At 38.4% G+C, this 21,029-nt stretch overlaps 1 protein-coding gene across 1 annotated transcript in view; it reads right to left on the bottom strand.

Moving 5' to 3' along the window:
• The window catches only part of LOC124731101, a 301,651-nt gene that overhangs the window by 231,812 nt on the left and 48,810 nt on the right, over positions 1-21,029 (bottom strand). Inside the window, exons 3-4 of the mRNA XM_047248509.1 lie at positions 18,283-18,421; positions 1,243-1,408 (exon numbers count right to left, since the gene is read on the bottom strand). Coding sequence (XP_047104465.1) covers positions 1,243-1,408; positions 18,283-18,421 — 305 coding nt within the window. The remainder of the gene's footprint in view (positions 1-1,242; positions 1,409-18,282; positions 18,422-21,029) is intronic.

Raw genomic sequence — 21,029 nt, 5'->3', positions numbered from 1 at the left:
TTCTTCACTGTCACTGTTTCACTGCTCACCAGCTGTTTACCTTGCCTTTACAGCTGGTAAACAGTGGAACAGTAACAGTGACAGCTTAATAACACAGTGAAGAAGATGAGGACTACAGAAAACACGACAAACTGTGAAAGAAATCAGTCACTGTAAAAACGTAACACATCAGGAGAACCACACTATGTGGTAAAAAGCCATGAAATAAAAGCCCACTGAAGATGCTGCAACTGCAGTGAAACATGTATGGGATAAAAAACAAAAATGTGTTTTGCTGGAGGAGGACCCCATCCAGAAACATATGTGTTGTTAAAACAAACACGGGAAAAAGAGCTTCAACTCCAAGATTATTATTAAAGTGAGAATGTATGAAAAATTAATGACAGCTCAGATTCTATATGAAGGTCTCCCTCCCAGGATACACCGCCTTATCGTAGGCACCTTCAGTGCCGGGTGGGAGGGTTTGCACGCTCTGACGAAGTCGAGATCTGTGCCGGCAGTAGCATAGCTACTGGCAGGGTCACCCAAGCCAGATTGGTCTTGATGGAGGAGTCATGGTTTTACAAACACAAACTCCAATGACTGAAACCAATACCATGTGGAAGGTATGCAATCCCATTATTCAACTTAAATGATAAATAAGAAGCAAAAGATACCTGAATCTGGATGGCTGGATGGAGTATTTGAGCCTTCACCCTACAGAAATAAGTTGACACTGTAAGTACTGGATCACATTCCTTGGTCATGAATAAATCACATTTTTGATTTAGTTTTGGCGTGATGAACAAACGAAGTTTTTATTTTCTTTTGTTTCCTACATCTTAAGGGAGAATGACGGTTATTATTTTTTAAATCTAGCTGGCCAATGGATTTGAAGATTCAACTGAGTAAGGTCTAGAGTGCGCTTGAAAGAGCAAAACTACATTTTGAAAGTACTGAGTCTTTATAGATTATAAATAATGTTAAGGATCTATTACTGTAAACAGATTATGTACAAGTTAATATATCAGCAGCATAAATATGTTTTGCACATAATTATAAGTTTCAAATCAAAATTAAATGTACTGATCTGTCTTAACAAAATTACCTGTAGGAACTCCTTGATTACTCACGAAATGATTATTTCACTTAAAAAACAGTAATATGTTATACAAACCCAGCAGCACTTCACAAGTGACCTACACAAATATAATTAATATAACTGACAATATTGTATAGAAATAGTTCAACTTAATGCCGTACCTTCTATTCTTTCAGTCTTGTCCTTGTACTCATTCACATCTTTTTCCTGTACTTCAACAAGAGCAGTTAGCTGCTTATTATGTTGCTGCAGAGCAATAAGTGCTGTACTCTGTGTGTGCAGTTTGCTTTCAAGTTCATTGTACGCAGCTCTAAGGTCATTGTATGACTGCAAACATATCAGAGATATCAAATTTGTTACTGTTGACCAATCATGTACAAAGTAAGTACATTAAACATCACTTTAATGATACATTTTGAGTTGAATGAAAGTTGACCAACAGGACACTGCCACAGCAAAGTGGAGAGAGAGAATTAATCATTATATTTCAGGTCTTGATTAACAACAACACTTTTTTTAACATACATCACACTGCAGAAATTTCTTCCAATCTATTTTGAAATAGGGCAATGAGCAATGAGGAGAGTTCAGTTATAAATGCACTACCATAACTGCTTAACAAGAAGACTACATTAAATTTGTTGTTTGTGAGATGTCAGCCACCGCTCACTCTGGGATACCGTTGGTTGGTTGGTTGTTTGGGGGAAGAGACCAAACAGGAAGGTTATCGGTCTCATAGGATTAGGGAAGGATGGGGAAGGAAGTCGGCCGTGCCCTTTGAAATGAACCATCCCAGCATTTGCCTGGAGCGATTTAGGGCAATCATGGAAAACCTAAATCAGAATGGCTGGACACGGGATTGAACCATCGTCCTTCCATACATTATATCCTTGAAAAAGAGGAGCAGATGTCAACTCAACCAAAGTGTACACCTGGATAATATCATTAAAATACATAATGAGTCTGAATTATCTAACTTGGACTGAATCTCCTATGTTTTTACTGTTCTTATACTACATACTTTAGTTTTGTTCATTCTACTCATATTTTTTCTTCAGTCACATAGCAGAACTGTTGGGGTTGCACATCATCTGGACCGCAATAATGACGATTGTGAGTATAAATTTTGCAACTTTGCATAAATGGAACAGATAGAACATTAGCCTCTCCTGAACCACTTCTTTGAGTATGTTATGCCTTTCTTCTAGCTCGACTATCACCAGATCTCACTAACGAACAACAGCAGAAGCTACTTGCCATTCTTCAAGAGTTCTCTGAATGATTCAATCCACAGATGGAGAGCAAATTAGACAAATCAACAGTGAAGCACTGGATTAGCACTGGAGACTGTCAACCAATAAGCCAGAGAGCATGCTGTGTGTCAGCAATGGCACATTGAATAATTCACGTCGAGATAGAGAAAATGATGAAGAATGATATCATCCAGCCTTCGCAGAACCCATGGTCATCACCAGTGGTCCTCGTCAGGAAGAAGGATGGCAGTTGGCGCTTTTGTGTTGATTACAGTAAGCTTAATAAGATAACTAAAAAGAACGCTACCCTCTTCCATGAACTGATGACACACTAGATTGTCTGATGGGGTCTAAGTTTTTCTTAACCATGGACAGGTACTCGGGATACTGGCAAATCGAAGCAGATGAGGCTGATCGTGAGAAAACTGCATTCATCACCCCTGAGGGTGTGTATGAGTTTAAGGTAATGCCGTTTGGTTTGTGTAATGCACCAGCAACTTTTGAACAGATGATGGATAATCTTCTAAGGCACCTCAAGTGGACGATGTGTCTTTGTTATTTAGATGACATTATAGTGTTCTCAGAGACATTTGATTAACATATATAAGACTGAGGGCTGTTCTTAAGTGTCTCCAACAAGGTGGACTGAAACTTAATCCTAGAAAGTGTCCCTTTGGAGCAAATGAAATCAAAATACTTGGACACCTTGTGTCAAACAAAGGTTTGTGGCGAGATCCAGAAAAGGTGAGATATATAATGGAATTTCCTATTCCTAAAAGTATTAGAGGAGCTTCCTCGGATTATGTTCTTATTACCGTCATTTTATCAAAGACATTTGTATCAAAGCCAGGCCACTCCAAGAGTTGTTAAAAGCTGATGCTCAACAAGATTCTTTTGATGTGCTGCAAAAAGCTCTGATAACTGACCCTGTACTTAGTCTGTATGATGAGAGAGCACCTACAGAACTACACACAGATGCCAGCAGGTATGAGATTGGTGCTGTTCTGGTGCAAATTTCGGATGGAATAGAGAAGGTTATAGTCTATGCTTCTAGGACATTTACACACGCCGTGAGAAACTACTCAACTACAGAAAGAGAATGTCTTGCTATGATCTGGGCCATGTGCAAATTTCAACAGTATCTCTATGGAAGGTCATTCACAGTTGTTACAGACTATCATTCACTTTGTTGGCTGACAGGTCTTAAGGATCCAACAGGACGACTCGCCAGGTGGGCATTACACCTTCAAGAGTATGACATTACCATAGTGTACAAAAGTGGAAGAAAACACCAAGATGCCGACTGTCTCTCAAGAAACCCTGTGCAAGACCATCAAGACTTTGATGAAGATAGTGACTACCTCGTTGGACTCCAGGATCTCTGCTGAGCAGGAGGAGGGCACCAAGATATCTCAAATTATGCTTGCCTTAAATTGGTCAGAGGATGTGAAAGGACAATATAAGGTAGTTAATGGATTACTTTGCATGAAAAACTTTGATCTGTGTGGAAAGAGGTGGCTACCAGTGATTCCTAAACACATGTGTTTAGATGTTCTATAGAAATTCCATGACACACCCGAGGCTGGACATTTAGGATTTCTTAAGACATACGATAGAATCTGCAAGAGATTTTTCTGGCCAGGTTTATTTAGGAGTGCCCATCACTATGTGTTGCACAGTCAAGAGTGCCAGAGGAGGAAGGCAGCTCCTCAGAAACCACCTGGCCGACTCATACCAATTCCACCAGCCAAAACGCCTTTCCAGCATGTTGGGACTGAACTCCTCGGACGATTTCCAATGCCTGCTAGTGGCAATAAATGGATTATTGTTTGCACTGATTATCAGACAAACTATGCCATTACAAAAGCCGTGAAAAGAGCTGACACATCCGAGGTAGCCAAACTCTTCGTGGAAGACATTGTATTAAAACACAGTGCCCCAAGGTCATTAATTAAGGATCGCAGGAAAGTTTTACAATTGAATCTTGCGACAGAGATAAATCGTCAGTGCAACATTACTCATCACATGACGACTGCCTACCATCCGCAAACTAACAGGCTTACTAAATGCCTTAATAAGACCTTGGCCGACATGTTATCAATGTTCGTCAATGTCGAGCAGAGCAACCTTTTGTGACGTTTGCCTACAACACCGCCAAACAAGACACCGCAAGATTTATGCCATTTTTCCTGGTGCATGGGCGTGAGGCGACTACGACAATGAACACTGTGCTTCCATTACAACCTGATGACTTGGACAACATTGACTACATCAGTCAAATGTTAACCAGAGCTGAGGAAGCTCGGCAGTTAGCCCAACTCCACACACTGCAGGTTCAAGAAAACGAACGCCAAAGGTATGAGGCGAGCCACCGCCCTGTTGTCTACCAGCCTGTTGACCTGTCTGGATCTTCACTCCTGTTCGGATGGTTGGTCTCTCTGAGAAGCTCCTCAGGTGCTACTTTGGACCTTATAAGGTTGTAAGACAGTTGTCTGATGTTACTTATGAAGTTGAAGATTTCGACCCTGACACAAGACGACGAAAGATCAGAGATACGGTCCATGTCCTTCGAATGAAGCCTGCAACCCAGGGTAAATTCGAAGCTCCAGCGACAGGCAATAAGCAGAAAGGTGACGAAGAGTGTAGCGGTAAACGAAGTTCTAAGATCAACACCAGGGTGAAAGCCAGTCATCGGGAGTTGGAGTATGGAGGACTGATGACTTATTCCCGGACTAAGTGGACATAACACCGAGATGCCAGTCTCTTAAGGAGGGAGCAATGTCGCAGAAAAAGCTGCGTACCACCGTGGTTTAGTTGTTACGATACTAAACTGTTGCATGGTGGGTCATGAGTTCAAAATTCACCTGGACTGTACAATTTTAATTTCTATATTCTATTCAATTACATTCTAGAAGTATCCACAAATATCAAGAATCATTGTACTGGAATGTTCTGTAGCTGTATATATACTGTATGTGTTCTGGCCGGAGGCATTTTGCTCCGCACTCTTGTATGTGCAAGTGCTGAATAAAATCCTCGTTAAGTGAAGTTAGTGTTCATCATTCATCTAGTTACACCTTCTTCTACGTGACAATATGTTCTCTTAACAATAATGATGAAAAGAATTTTATGAGACACATTCATCCAGAAAATTTTTGCAAAAGAAAAAAAAAGAGAGAGAGGAAAAAAAAAGAAAAATGGTGCCCGAAAAAATTTCAAAGTTTGTGGTCTCAGGGATTAAAGGTATGATGAACCTGAAACCTGATATGTAGTAACCAATACACCAAACAACATTTATGTGCCACTGTCCAATACTGAATAAATGAAGTGCGAAGTTAAAGATTTTGTAAAATGATCAAAAATATGGTACTTTCAGCCTGATTTTGCAAAAAACTATGTACTACAAAACTCTCCAAACTGGACACATTAGAAATACCATGGTTTCAGCCACAAAAAATGTATTTTATTACCCAACGCAAACTAACACTTAGATAATCTGACTCAATGATGGGAGTGAAAACTGCAGCACGAAGAAAATTTGAATTTCAGATCCATTTGCTTGCCGCCTATGCAAGATACTCCTACATGTCTGAGAATCCAAGATAAGATACTTACAAAACGGGTTTGTACGCAGACTTTGGAACTTAAATTAAGAAACAAACGAAATTAAAGGCTTGAGAACCTTGAAGAAGATACCCAACTGTGACGACAGAGTTCCCAGATCATGTTCTTGAATCGGTAGTGATAATGTCACCAAGGACCAATGCCATAAAGTGAGATATTATTTGTCAGCTTAAAAACAAAAGCCACATGCAACAAATCGTGGACAAATGGTTGCTGTAATGTAGCCTACAGCCACAGTACGTTCCTTCATATCTGACGGTAATTTTCAGGTACTGGAAGATCCCATGTGATTTCTGGATGCTTGAAAATATGTTCTTTCAAACTGTGTTTAGTCTGAAGTCAATTATGGAAAACTCATTTTCTAAAAATAGACTGAATGTGATCTATTTCTGCAATTATGAAAATTAATTTTCAACTGATTTTGCAGAAATTTGGAAAACAGTATGTGAATGATATTTTATACTAAAAAAAATTTATGTTGCTACATTGTTGTGTCCAACATGTCATGTTTATGATGCCTTTCTCAACAAAATATAAGAAATCAAAGTTAAAACTTTAATCTCAGCCTAATTTTTCTGGCTACTTTGCCTCAATCGATGTAGCATTGTTAGCACATGTTGGAAATTAAACACATTGTTCTTGGGAGGGCTTAAAACACACTGTTTCAAATGAGAGTGATTCTGAAGCTTTAACAGAAAATCACCGTTGTAAAAGAAGTGTTGAATATATGCTATTTTCGCCTTTTTGCAAAAATAAATTCGCTTTGTAGACTATTGAAAAATGGCAGGGGAATGTAATTTTGTATTCCGCATCCTTCTTCTACTAAGTTATTGCCTATTAAGTTCCATGTTAAGCATGTGTTTCCTCTATGCGATACAAGTATACAAAGTTCGCTATTTTTTCGTGCTGTGATTTTTGCAACCACCTTTGATTCATATTATCTAGCATTGTTAGCACAAATTGGATAACCAAATACACTTTTTTGTGGTTAAAACCATGGTCTTTCTAAAGAGCCCAGTTTGAAGAGCTTTTTAGAACACAGCTTTTTGCAAAATCAAGTCAAGAATACCGGATTTTTTACCTTTTCACAAAATCTTCAACTTCACACTAATTTATTCAGTATTAGAAAGTGATACATAATCGAAATTTTATGTTCAAGAACCTTGTGTTGTTAGGTTGCTACGTGCCAAGTTTCACTCAATTTTTTTTTTTTTTTTTTTTTTTTTTTTTTTTTTTTTTTTCTGAATTTGGCTCATAAAATTCTTTCCATTATTACTATTAAGAAAAAGCATAAGGTTGTACAAGATGACCAAATTTGATTTCTTTCAACACAATATTCCTTGAGGCATGGCAGCTCAAATTTGCCAGAAATATGAACTTTCTCTGCACAAAGTAGTGCATGGAGTCGAACAAGTGACTAAATCACAGCCAGTATTGCTTTGTCGTATGTTAAACTTTACCAAAGTTCATTGGGGACATTGGAGAATGTTGACATAAAATTTCAATGAAATCCCAACTGATAAAGCAGGGAGATCTAGGTGAGGTGGCATGACCCAATAGTAAATGCAATTTTTGTGTGGCTCTCAATATGATCCTGGGTTCAATCAGATGGATGGTAATATGAGACCACAAAGGAGGGGCTCGGACTGCTATCTGTTGAGGGGAAGAGACTGAAACAATGTCTGATGAGATAAGAGAAATTATTTGGTTAGTTAAGTGAAGTGAAAATTTCACTTGTGATGGTGGACTGGAATTCGATAGCAGAAAAGGCAGAGAAAGGAAAAGAGGCAAACAAATACTGGGAGAAATGAATGAAAGAATAAGCCACCTACAGAATTTTTCACAGAGCACAATTTAATTGTTGCCACCACTTGGTTTAAGAATCACAAAAAAGTTGCACATGAGGTATGTGGAAAAGAGGCCAGAGAACACAAGAGTCAGACAGGTTATACAATGGTAAGACAAAGATTTTGGAACCAGATTTTAAACTGCAAAATGTTTTAAGGGCAGATTTGGAACATGAACATTATTTATGGGTTATGTTTATGGGTTATGAACTGCAAATCAAAACTGACAGAAAGGCAGAAAGTTAAGGGGATGAAACACGGATACACTGAAAGACGCAGAAAATGCTGAGAATTTCAAAAGAAGCATTTGGCAACAACTGACAAACAGGAATAAAATACAACAGAATACAAATGGGTAGCACTGAGAAGAAATGGTGAAGGCAGTAGAGTGGCACATAGGGCAAAAGACAAGAGCCAATAGAAACCCTTGGATAACACAACAAAATATGCAGGCTTTCATGGCCAGTATTTGTGTTTATGGTGATATTTGTTTTATGTGAATAAGGCCAGGGTCTAATGCATAATTCTCTGTCCAACATTGAGCCTTCCAATGGTGAAGACTTTAACAACTCAGAAAGCAGATCCATCTCCAACAAGCTCAGCAAGCTGAACTGTTCACATGTTTCCATGCAATAGTTAGTTCGTGACATCATCAGACTGCTGCCTAAGACTGCACAGTCACATCGACATAGGTTATGGAGCTTGCAGTGGGAAAGAGTTGGCACTATTTGTTTTATTTAGCACTAAAGCCCACAACTCATCTAATTTCAATCCTCCTCCTCCTCCTCCTCCTCCTCCTCCTCCTCTTCTTCTTTTTCTGGTGGTATCACTAATTGATCATTGTTTGTTAGGAGGTAAGACAGATTCCAACAACAGGAAAATTAAAAACCCCTTTGAAGAAAGGAGACAGAAGTGTAGACTTTCATGGTCAGCGTCTGCATTAATTAAAACTTTCAGGCTAAAAGGTCATGGTCGAACAGTAGAAGTTCTTCCTCCTGAGGTGAGCCAACGACTGGCTACTTGGCTGTGGAGGTCCTGTTTATATATAGTGTACAGGGGACACCACCACTCATCACGTGCTGTCTCACACGAATGTCATTACATAAACACACTTGATTTAAATGGCTGCTTCACTACCCAAGCCATCTGGATCCTTAACTCCATGAGCAGCTTTTCTGAACTGCACACAGATGGGAGTTATCCTTACAACAAATTCTCTGCTCCCATAATCATCCCGGTTTCAACCTATGGTAACATACTGCCCCAGACCCTCCACCCAACAGTTTCCACCCCCTCTGTCCTATCATCTCCTCCCCGTTCTCATCTCCTGCCCTGTTTATTTGCAGCCCTCTGCCAAAGCATGCCAGTCTCCCCTTCCCTCCCCTCCCCTCCCCTCCCCTCCCCCCCCCCCCCCCCCTCCTGCCCCAGAACCTCCTGATGCTGCGTCTATTCGCAGTCTAGTCCCTGCACACTCCAACAGACAGTGTTTGTCTCTCTCTCCACTACTATTCCCTCCCCTTCCCAACCCTCTCCAGATCGCTGCTCAAAACCCATGTGATGTTGCATTTCAGCCCGAGATGCTGGAGTTGGTGGTCGTGTGTGTGTCAGGTGTGCTTGCTTGCCCTACCACCCCTTTTTTTGGTGTGTGTGTGTGTGTGTGTGTGTGTGTGTGTGTGTGTGTGTGTGTGTGTGTGTGTGTGTGTGTGCACGCGCGCACGCCTTCCCACAACTACACGAAATTTTATATACCCCAGGGGTTGCAAAAGGATATCACGGGTCTTTTGCCAATCTTAAACATTCACTGATCTTTTGGTGGGTCTGAAGATTGTTTCAACTCAAAACTTGGCCAGAACTTTCCCAATATGGTCCATAATATTGTGGATAAATGGAAGAAAAACTTTCCCAGCCGAGGACTGTTGTTGCTGTTGGATGTTTTCAGACACTTTTCTTCTGGAATGGAGTGCTTGATCTATATCATCAATGGCATATCCATTTTTTTAAAGCCATTTGCAAATTATTTAGTTATCTCGCAAATAATCTAACTCACAGATTTTATTAGCCCTGTCCACCAATGTTTTAATAACAGCTCTCTTCTGCCAGAGTGAAGGTTCAAATCCGTATGGAGGTAACAATCAGTATGTCTATCTTTCCTACGTACCTTATGAGTGACCTAAAGTCCCACCTGCCTGTTTAATTACTGAAACATCCAAAAAATTAAGACGTCCATTACTCTCTGTCTCTATAGTAAATTGTATCTGTTGATTAATTACTATTTAAATGCTCCAATAAACCATTCAACTCCTCTTCACCATGATTCCATATCCCAAAAGTGTCATTCACCTATCAATATAACTTCAGTGGACTTTTATTGGCTGACTGCAGCAGCTATTGTTCAAAAAATTCCATAAAAAGATTAGCAACTGCTGGACTTGGAGGGTACCTCAATGTTGTTCCTTCAATGTGTTCATAGAACCCATTACTGCACTGAAAATACGTCATGGATAGGCAATGTTGAAACAGGTGGGAAACATGAGCTACGTAAAGAAGAGCTCTGTTAATTGGAATCATGATGATCTGGGATACCACATCAAAACTGGCAAGTGTATCACCTCGGATGTCAGTAATTCCCTTCAACTTCTCGATAAAGCGCATAGAATTTTTAATACGATGATCAGTTTTTCTGTGAGTAGAGAATCCAATAGCATTCACTTTCAGTCTCAGTAGAACATTAGGCTTAAGAATCTTAAGTAGCCCGTATAATCCAGGAGGGTAAGCTTCCTTTTGAAAAGATATTTTTTATCCTCTGTAGGAATGGAAGACTTTTTTATGAAATGATTGATGGCTGTTAACACTTCCGATGCATGATCCTTTTGCAATTTTTTATAAGTGGTAGGATCCAAGAGGTCACTGATCTTCTTGTTGTCGTCTTTATTCTTCGACACAAGGGTAGCATTCCCCTTATCAGCAGTAAGTACAATAATATTCTACCAACCCGAGAGGGTATGTCTGTTATTGTATGACGACTGGAGAGCTTTGCATGCTCAATTTTTTGCTGTGTTGTTGTGACACCAGGACAGTTCAGAAGTTTCTGAAGGTGAAAGGATTGTTTCATTCAGAGCAAGTTAACTATACATATTTACATATGGAACTGGCGATGCTACGGGAGCCGAGTAACCAAACACATCGAGGATTGTCAGTAAGTAGCAGTCTTCTGTTAAATTCCCATTTATTTTTTAGCAATACAATGCAGTTTTGTTATTGGAATAAGTTGGATAGGCTAAAATTTGGAACTATGGAACTTAGAGTGGAAGTGTCATCTAATAGGCAGAAGTAGTAATTTGGTAATTTACAAAAGGGTGGACAGGAAACACTGTTGTTGTTGTTGTTGTGGTCTTCAGTCCTGAGACTGGTTTGATGCAGCTCTCCATACTACTCTATCCTGTGCAAGCTTTTTCATCTCCCAGTACCTACTGCAACCTACATCACAGGAAACACTAGTTACAGACAATTCCCATACGGTTACTAATTTGTCCAGAAGAGAATCATCTAAGGAAGAAATTTCTGTCCTCTCGAAGACGGAAATTTTGCAATTACTCCACTGAAGGTTTCCACTGAGGCTATTGTAGCTAATATAGATGCAGGGATTTGTCTGTTACCATCAGATCCTGCTGACGACTTTTGGATGGTAACAGCCAGGATGCTACGTTAAGCTAAGCCACCCAACAGTAATGTGTCTCAAGGAGAAAAGAAGGCATTACATGAGGTTAATTCTGATAAGAATGTTATCGTACTTACTGCTGATAAGGGTAATGCTACCATTGTGTTGAAGAGTAAAGACTACCACAGGAAGATAAGTGACCTCTTGGGTCCTATCAGTTATAAGGATCCTGCAACTGAAGTATTAACAGCTACCAATTATTTAATAAAAAAGTCTTCCATTCCTACAGAGGATAAAAAATATCTTTGCAAAATGAAGCTTGCCCTCCTAGATTATATGGGCTACGTAAGGTTCTTAAGCCTAATGTCCCACTGAGACTCAAAGTGAATGCTATAGGATTCCCTACTCAATAGTTGTCTAACACTTTTGCCTCCTCATTACAACCATATACTGGAAAAACTGATCATCATATTAAAAATTCTATGCAGTTTATTGAAAAATTGGAGGAGATTACTAATATCCCAAGTGATTTCCTTGCCAGTTTTGATGTGGTATCCCTGTTCACCATGGTTCCATTTAATGATGCTCTTTCTTACATAGCTGATATGTTTCATACTGATATAGTAGCCTTGTTTCAACACTGCCTATCCACGACTCATTTTCAGTACAGTAATGAGTTCTATGAGCAAACTGAAGGAGTGACAATGGGGAGCCTTGTAAGTCCAGCTGTTGCTACTCTTTTATGGAATTTTTTAACAGCAGGCACTGTAGTCAGCCAATAAGTCCTCTGAAGTTGTATTGGTAGGTGGATGACACTTTTGTGACATGGAATCATGGTGCAGAGGAATTGAATGGTTTCTTGGAGCATTTAAATAGTATTAATCCACAGATAAAATTTACTATGGAGACAGAGAGTAATGGGCACCTTAATTTTTTTGAATGTTTCAGTAATTAAACAGGCAGATGGGACTTTAGGTCACTCATTAGGTACGTAGGAAAGATAGACATACTGATCGTTACCTCCATACGGATTTGAACCCTCATCCCAGGCAGAAGAGAGCTGTTATTAAAACATTGGTGGACAGGGCTAATAAAATCTTTGAGTTAGATTATTTGCAAGAGGAACTAAACCATTTGCAAACGGTTTAAAAAAAAATGGATACACTGTTGATGAGATAGATCAAGCACTCCATCCTAGAAGAAAAGTGTCCGAAAACATCCAACAGCAACAACAACCGTTGGCTGGGAAAGCTTTTCTTCCATTTATCTACAATATTATGGACCATATTGGGAAAGTTCTGGCCAAGTTTCGAGTTGAAACAATCTTCAGACCCACCAAAAGATCAGTGAATGTTTAAGATCAGCAAAAGACGCACAACACCCTTTTGCAACCTCTGGGGTGTATAAAATTCTGTGTAGTCGTGGGAAGGTTTATATTGGAACAATGAAAAGAAGTGTTAATACCCACCTAACCAAACACAAAAGTAACTGTAGTCTGGACAAACTGAAAAAACTGACTGTAGCGGACACGTTTTTGAAGATGCCGATCTTTGAATATAATTTAATGAGGAGATTGCATTATTATGCATGTACATACAGAGACATCATAGAGATTTATAAAAACTACAATAATTTTAACAAAAAAGGAGAAGGATTAATGCTAGATAAGATATGGCAGTCGACTTTGTACCAACGAGTGACAATCGATTACCTTTGATCAAGATTAATGATATTAGTCACAGATAGGTTCATTGTTGACTGCATGTGACAAGTGGTGGCGCCCTCTATGTGCTCTATATAAAAGAGTCCTGCATGGCCTAGGAGCCAGTCGTTGGCTCACCCCAGATGTACCCCGCACTTGCCAACGAAACGTCAGGAGGAAGAATTTCTACTGTTCGACCACAGCTTCTTAGCCCATAAGTTTTAATTAATAAAGGAGAGACAGCTGTATGAATATCAGGATTTCAGATGGAAAGCCAGTAGTGTTAAGTGAAGGAGGTAAAACTGAAAAGTGGAAGAAATATACAGAATGACTAGACACTGAAAGTAAACATCAACAGAACAGTATAGAAACAAAGCAGAAAATAAGTGAAAATGAGACTGGAAATATGGTACTGCAAGAAGAATTTGACAGAGCAATTAAAGACCCAAGACGAAGTAAGTCCCTGGAGTAGAGCATATTTCCCATAATTATTGAGATCCTTGGGAGAGCCATGCATGACCAAACCATCCCTCTTGGTATGCAAGTTATATGAGACAGGGAACTTACCCTAAACTTCAAGAAGAACGTAATAACTACAATTACAAAAGTAGAGTTGCTGACAGTTGTTAATATAACACAACCTTAATATAACACAACCATCAGTTTAGTAGGTCATGGTTGCAAAATACTGATGCCAATTATTTACCGAAGAATAGAAAAACTGGTACAAGCTAACAATGAGAAAGATCAGTTTGGGATCTGGAGACATATAGGAACACACAAGGCAATACTGACCCCATGACATACCTTACAAGATAGGTTAAAGAAAGGTAAAAGGCTTAGAGAAAACTTTTGAATAAGTTCACGGAAAAATGCTCTTTGATATTCTGAAGATAGCAGAGACTTTGTAAAACAAATAAAGATGAATAAAAAAAGGTCACTGAGGGTTCTGTGCAATCCTGGGAATTGAAGCGCAACTATTTTTGCCTGTTTTCAACATATATCGGCAAGATATCGGTCCCAGGAACCCCAAGACCATATCAAAAACTCTACAGTAGCTCCTCATGTTAGACCACGCATACAAAAAGAAGCAAACTAAGATTTACATACATAGATATGAAAGATTTAATAAAATGTTTTTATTTACTTACTTAAATATGACTCCAACTTACATTTTATGTTTACATGTAGTAATGTTCATCTTTTTGCTTTTGATGGATGGTGAATGCAATGTGTGTTCTAATGGCAAAAAGAGATTTTTTATCTGATATAATTACAATTTAACCATTTTCAGACTTTTTACTTTACTTGTACTGCGAAATCTTACTTCTTGCCAAATTTCATGATTCTATGTCAATGGAAAGCACCCTATAGGTTTTGATAAGTGAGTTTGCGAGTATCAAAATATGTGACATAAATGGCCAAATCTTTTGATTGCACAGATCGTAGTAACTGACATAAATCTGAATTTGATACGCTAACTTGTTCGCGAGAAGATGGGGTCTTAACGTACAGACAGACGAACAGACAGAAGGATAAAAAATGACAAAAAATATTTTTCATCTTATATTTACGTATTAACAATTTTCAGATTTTTTTGATTTACCTGTACTGTGAAACATTGCTTCTTGCCAAATTTCATGATTCCACGTCAACAGAAAGTACCTTGTAGGTTCTGATGAATTGGTTGGCAAGTTTCAAAACAAGTGCCATAAATGGCCAAATCTTTTTACTTAATGGACTTGGAAGCTTAAATGTTTTACACCGCCAAGGGATCATAGACTTTAGTACGCAACATAAATTTGAACTTGATACACCAACCTGTTCCAGAGAAAAGGGGTCTTAACAAACGGACAGACAGACAGATGGATACAAAAATTAAAAAAAATATTCTTTTGTGCGACATAACAACAAAGTAACAATTTTTGGATTCTTTCCTTTACTTGTACTGTGCAACCTTGCTTCTGGCAAAATTTCATGATTCTAGATCAATGGGAAGCAACCTATACATTTTTATGAGTGAGTTTTTGAGTATCAAAATATGTGATATAAATGGCCAAATCTTTTGATTGCACAGATCGTAGTAACTGACATAAATCTGAATTTGATATGCTAACTTGTTCACGAGAAGAAGGGGTCTTAACGTACGGACTGCATTGACTAGAAGTTTATAATTTTCACGCTCCCAAGGGCCCATGGACCTCAATATCTCTGTATCTAAAAGGCAATGTCCCAACTGAGTGACTAACTGACTGACTCACCCACTCACTCACTCACACTGACTAAGTCAGTCAGTCAGTCACTCATTCACTCACCAACCAATCATCAGCTAAGGACAGAAACTTGAAATTTGGAGAGCGTGTGGATCTTACATTTAGATATCATTTAAGAAGGGATTGTTCGAAATTGCACTCCTATATGGGACTAAACTGGGAGATGAAAGGGTTTTTGAAAGTATGTGGCTATTAAGGCAATGTTGTAGAACTACACAAATCGGTATTGGGTTTCTCAGAAATAGGAAATACATACTTCAGCAGTTTTGGAAATTCAACCATTAAGCGGATAAAATAGCGGGTGAAACATTTTTTGGAAATGATTTGTTATTAAAGAACTATTTGACTTCTCAATTAGAAATTTTTAAAAAATTGTGTTCCTGTGTTTTTGGAAATTCAGCTCCCTTAGGGAGTGAAATATGGGATGAAAAGTTTTATGAAATTATTTCATTATGAAAACATATTCAAAGTTAAATCTATGAAAATTTGTGTTTTGCTTCTCTGTTAGAAATTAAAAAATGTGTGTTTCACTGTTTTTGGAAATTCAATCCCATGGGACTGAAATAGGGGGTGAAAATTTTTAAGAAAAGATTTTGTTATATCAAAAAATTTTGAAGAAAATATTTTGTTATATCAAAAAAATTTTTCAGTGAAATGTGTGTTAGGGGATGGAAGTTCCTATGGAAATATCACCACAAGAACACAAAAGGCAGAACCTTGGACTCCAACTACCAGAAGTAGTCTTTCGTCAGAAGTACATTCAGAAAAGACCATGCTCCTAGAGACTTAATTAGCATTGAGTTGTAAGGTGTTGTGATTTGTGAACATAAAAATTTTATTAAAGGGAAAAACCCTATTCACACAATACAAACTATGTGAGCAAAGCTGTGGGTGGGAAACTATTGTGACAAAAATTTGAACTTGATACATCTACATCTCCCCGAGAAAAAGGTTTCTTAACAGTTGGACAAACAGACAGATGGACAACAAGGTGATCCTAACAGTTCTGTTTTTACATACAAGGCACAGAACCCTAAAAAGAGCGAAAGGTTTTGTATGGCTTGTATAGAAAATAGACTACAGTTATACGAGTTGAGGGTATGAAAGGGAAACAGTGGTTGAGAAGGTAACAATATAGGGTTGTGGCCTATCCCTAATGTTATTCAATCTGTAAAGTGAGCAATCAGTAAAGGAAACCAAAGAACAATTTAAGAGAATAATTCAAGTTCAGGGAGAAGAAATAAAAATTTTGAACTTTCCCAATTACATTGTAGTTCTCTCAAAGAACACAAATACCCCTGGAGAGCAGCTGAATGGAATGGAATGGACACTGTCTTGAAAGGAGGATATAAGATGAACATCAACTGAAGTAAAACAAGGTAATGGAGTGCAGTGGGATTAAATCAGGTGATGCAAAAAAATCAGATTACGAAATTATCAACTACCGTAATAGTACTGGGTGCTTATAACTGCAGTGCAACTACTAACAGAGGTCCAGTGTGGGCTTTAATTATCATTTGGCAGCAAAACATGATACTTAAGCTAATGTGTTAATGTAGATGTGATTAACACTGGAAAAAAATTAATACCAATCATGTGCTCATGTTGAACAACTCGTGTAAACGGCAGTTAATAATAAAATCAGCATTATGCCTTTCTCTCCCGTTTGACCTTTTCTGCTCAAATTCTGTTCCTGATCCTGATCCATTACACATGGAAACATTTCTACACATCTTTCTTGCATTCGCAGCATCAGATTTGCTTCTGGTGGCTGAAATAGGAACTAATGTTAACCAATGTCAATCGATTTCGCGTTAACACATTAGAATGTCTACCAAGCACTGCTGCCATATGGTAATTGTAATTGCAGCTCACACTGGACCTCTGTGAGTAGCTGCACTTTAACCATAACCATCAGGTAGTAGAGTTCTGTGTTTTGGACAGTAGAATAACTTAAGTTGGCCAAAGTAAAAAGGATATAAAATGAAGACTGACAAAAGCACGATTGTCATGTCTGAAAAAAGATGAATTTATAAACATTCCATATAGATTTAAACATTAGGAAATCTCTTCAGAAGTTGTCTATGTGGAATGTATCCTTGCACAGAAACGGTTCAGACATGAAGAGATTAGAACTTTTTGAAATGCTATGCCATAGAAGAATGCTGAAGCTTACGCTGATACATCGTATTACTAATGAGGTGGAACAGAACTGAACTGTGAGAAACAGAAATTTATGGAACAATCGGGCTAAAAGAAGAGAAAAGTTGATGGGACACGTCCTGAGGCACCAAGGAACAATCACTTTGAACATGGAGGGAAGTCTGGAAGGTAAAAATTGTGGAGAGAGATAAAGGTTCAAATGCAGTAAACAGGTTCAAATGGATTAGGCTGCAGTAGTTATAAAGTAGCAAATAGTTTAAAACAGATGTAGGTTGCATTAGTTACGTAGCTATCAAAAGACTTACACAGGATAGACTATGGTGGCGAACTGCATCAAACCAGTCTTTGGACGGAAGATTACAACAAAACGATACAAATTTATTCGTTAAACTGTAGAGGACACCTGAAAATTTTTAATTTTTTGAATCGAAAACAAAAAAAACTGGCATGATTAAATGCTGTATGAACTTGTAGTACTTCTTAAAATCACAATTCACAGGTACTATGTTCAAAAATTGGAGAAATCTGAAATGAGGTCCAAAAATTAACTAAAACCTGTTTATTTGATTGTGATTAAACCTGCATTAAATAACATTCATATAATTAATACTTTATAAATATTAAGACAATGTTTTGATGACACAAATTAAATAATTTCATCATTATTAGTGCAAAACAAACCTTTTCAAGTGGCATATATCTCTCCATATAATGCATAAATCTCTCTCTTACAGTTGCAGCACTGTGCCGTGACTTCTGCAGTTTTCTTACGAGTTGCTGATTCTGCTGCTTTCTCCTTTCATATTTCTGGATCAGAGTCCTGCAATTTTTCAAATTAAAAAGAGGCAGTTAATTTTCTTCACACGTTGAGAAAAAAACAATGTTTCCCATTTTAATATCAAAGAGCATGTAAGAGATAACTTTTACTATCAAAAGAGGTAGGGCACAATCTTATCTAGTAAAAATGAGGAAGTAAATGATTTTAGCTTTGTTACAAGAGTTGTCTAGCTATTTGCTTGGAGTGATTTAGGGATATCAAGGATCACTGCACTTTTTGAGTCTTGTTCCCTCCAAACCGGCCTTCTAAAACACCTTGGATACAGGAAGCTTTTCATTCTAAAAATACAAATTTTATATTTCTGTAGCTGCAAAAAGAAGTTGACCTAAAAGTTTCTGGCACACACAAAGCAAGGAAAAAAATGTCCGGAAGTGGATTTTCTCATTATGGGTTTCATTTCTGTATTAACATTGTAACAGACGAACAGTACACAATATTACCTTTCTATATATTGCAATGCACATAGCACAGAAATTAACTCTGTTTCACTACAAATTAATTGCTGGTGTGCTAGAAAAACGAAAAAAACAATATTCACAACAAGAGAGATTAATAACAGGAAGAATCATGTTGTAATAACTTCACTACATATCCAAATAATCATCCTTCAGGATTTTCATCTGTTCTTTGTACAAGACACAAATTTCGTTCTTGATGAATATATCATGTACACCTTAAATACCAGTTACTGGCAGAGGGTTCAACACTCATCTTTCATTCTTTTTTATCCACTTAAATACAAATTAAAAAAACTATACGTGGTGTGTGTAAAACGTTCGGTGAATGCTATCAGACAACAACCAAAACAAATGATGCAAACAAACATTCTTTACTGCCCTCCAAACTAGTCACTACCCACTACAGCTCACTTTTGACAACATTCGAACAACTTCTGGAAACTATCAGCAAAGGCCTCCTGTAGAACTGATAGCAGAACAGCTTACACACCATCTTTGATGGCATTCACATTCACGCAACATTCACCTTTCATGGCCACCTTCAAGCGGGGAAACGGGCAGAAGTCTGCAGGAGACCAATCAGGAGAGCAGGAAGGGTGTCCTATCCATTTTCCAGGCCTGTGTAACTCTGGCCAAACCCGCCGGATACACTATAGCGATCTATTCAAAACATACTGGTAAAATGCAGCATTAATGGTTTAACCTGCAGGAACAAATTTCTTGTAGATGATGCTGCTGTTGTTGAAAAAGGCAATGGGGAAGACAGTGGGGGACATCAATTCATGTTTTGATTCCAGATTGAACTGGTAGCACCAGGTCTCATCTCCTGTGATGATAGTGTTCAGAAGCAATGGGTCCTGGTCACACATGGAAATGAAATCACCAACAGTTTCCATCCATTTTGCTTTCTGCCCATCTGTGAGCTTGTATGGCACAAAGTGGGAGCACATCTTCCGCTTACTCAAATCATCGCAGACGATGGTGTGCACTGTGTCCCTGCTAATGCCCAATTCCTCTGCAATGAATCTAACAGTCCATCACCAACCTTGTACCAGCATTTGTCACACTTTCTCGATCTTTTCTGAGCTTCTGCTGATCGATGGCCAACCTGAACATGGCTCATCCTCAGTTGTTTCCTTCCCTTCATGGACACGTTTATATTATTGGTAAACACATTTTCTGCCCACGGCTTCCCTCCTGTACACCTGCACCAACATTCCATGTGCCTCTGTTGCAGTCTTCCCCAATTTGTAGCAGAACTTGATGTTTACATGTTGCTCCATTGCACTGTGATGCTTTCTCTCACACTGACTACGTTCAACTGGTTGCAGTCTGTTTACACAGCCAGTCACATATAGTGCATGCAGTGTATCGATTCTCCTCAAGTCTCTGAAGACCCGTGCACATGCATGCACACATGCAACAAGTTGCTGTTCAGGTAAGACACCATTCACCAAACTTTTTAGACACAATACGTACACTTGGCGATTTGTACAGCGGAAGTTATGATTCCATAACTTTCCCCTCTTTGACACAATCCTTGTTGAAAATGTGAAAATATGAGACAATTTCATTTCACTGTGTGTTGTACTGATTGCCAATTTCTACACATTTATTAAACAAGTAAGGCATCTTCAAAATCCTTTTTAGTTCTCAAAAATACTAGTCCATACAGATGCATTTCAATAATGTGTGTGTGTGTGTGTGTGTGTGTGTGGTTTGCTCTACTATGTGAATAATGTCATTTAGACTCAAGTCTTATACATGGATAGTGTGAAGTGTGAATGCTGCTTCACATGTACATGTATGCTCTATGCTCCTATGCTCTAGCCAGAAATAGCACAAAAGTTGATGCATGTGATTGTTACTAGCAGTTACTGGTACGAATGCTGTAGTTTCTCACAATTCCTTGAGATGACTAGTTGTTGAATAAAACACATGAATCATACACTTTCTCCATTTAATCAACATATACAAACAAAAATTGAAGGCTCTCTGGGTGAAGTTGATGTAATCTCCAAAACCATCCACTGTCAATCACTGATTTTTGTGTCTAGTGCTTCCCTTGGTTCCACCAATGTGCACAGACAGCTGTTGTGGTTGTGGAGATGAGTGTTTGATGTGCTCACCAT

The sequence above is a fragment of the Schistocerca piceifrons genome, chromosome 1 (assembly GCF_021461385.2).
Source record: "Schistocerca piceifrons isolate TAMUIC-IGC-003096 chromosome 1, iqSchPice1.1, whole genome shotgun sequence".
In the NCBI taxonomy this organism is placed as follows: domain Eukaryota; kingdom Metazoa; phylum Arthropoda; class Insecta; order Orthoptera; family Acrididae; genus Schistocerca; species Schistocerca piceifrons.
This window is presented reverse-complemented; position numbering and strand designations above follow the sequence as displayed.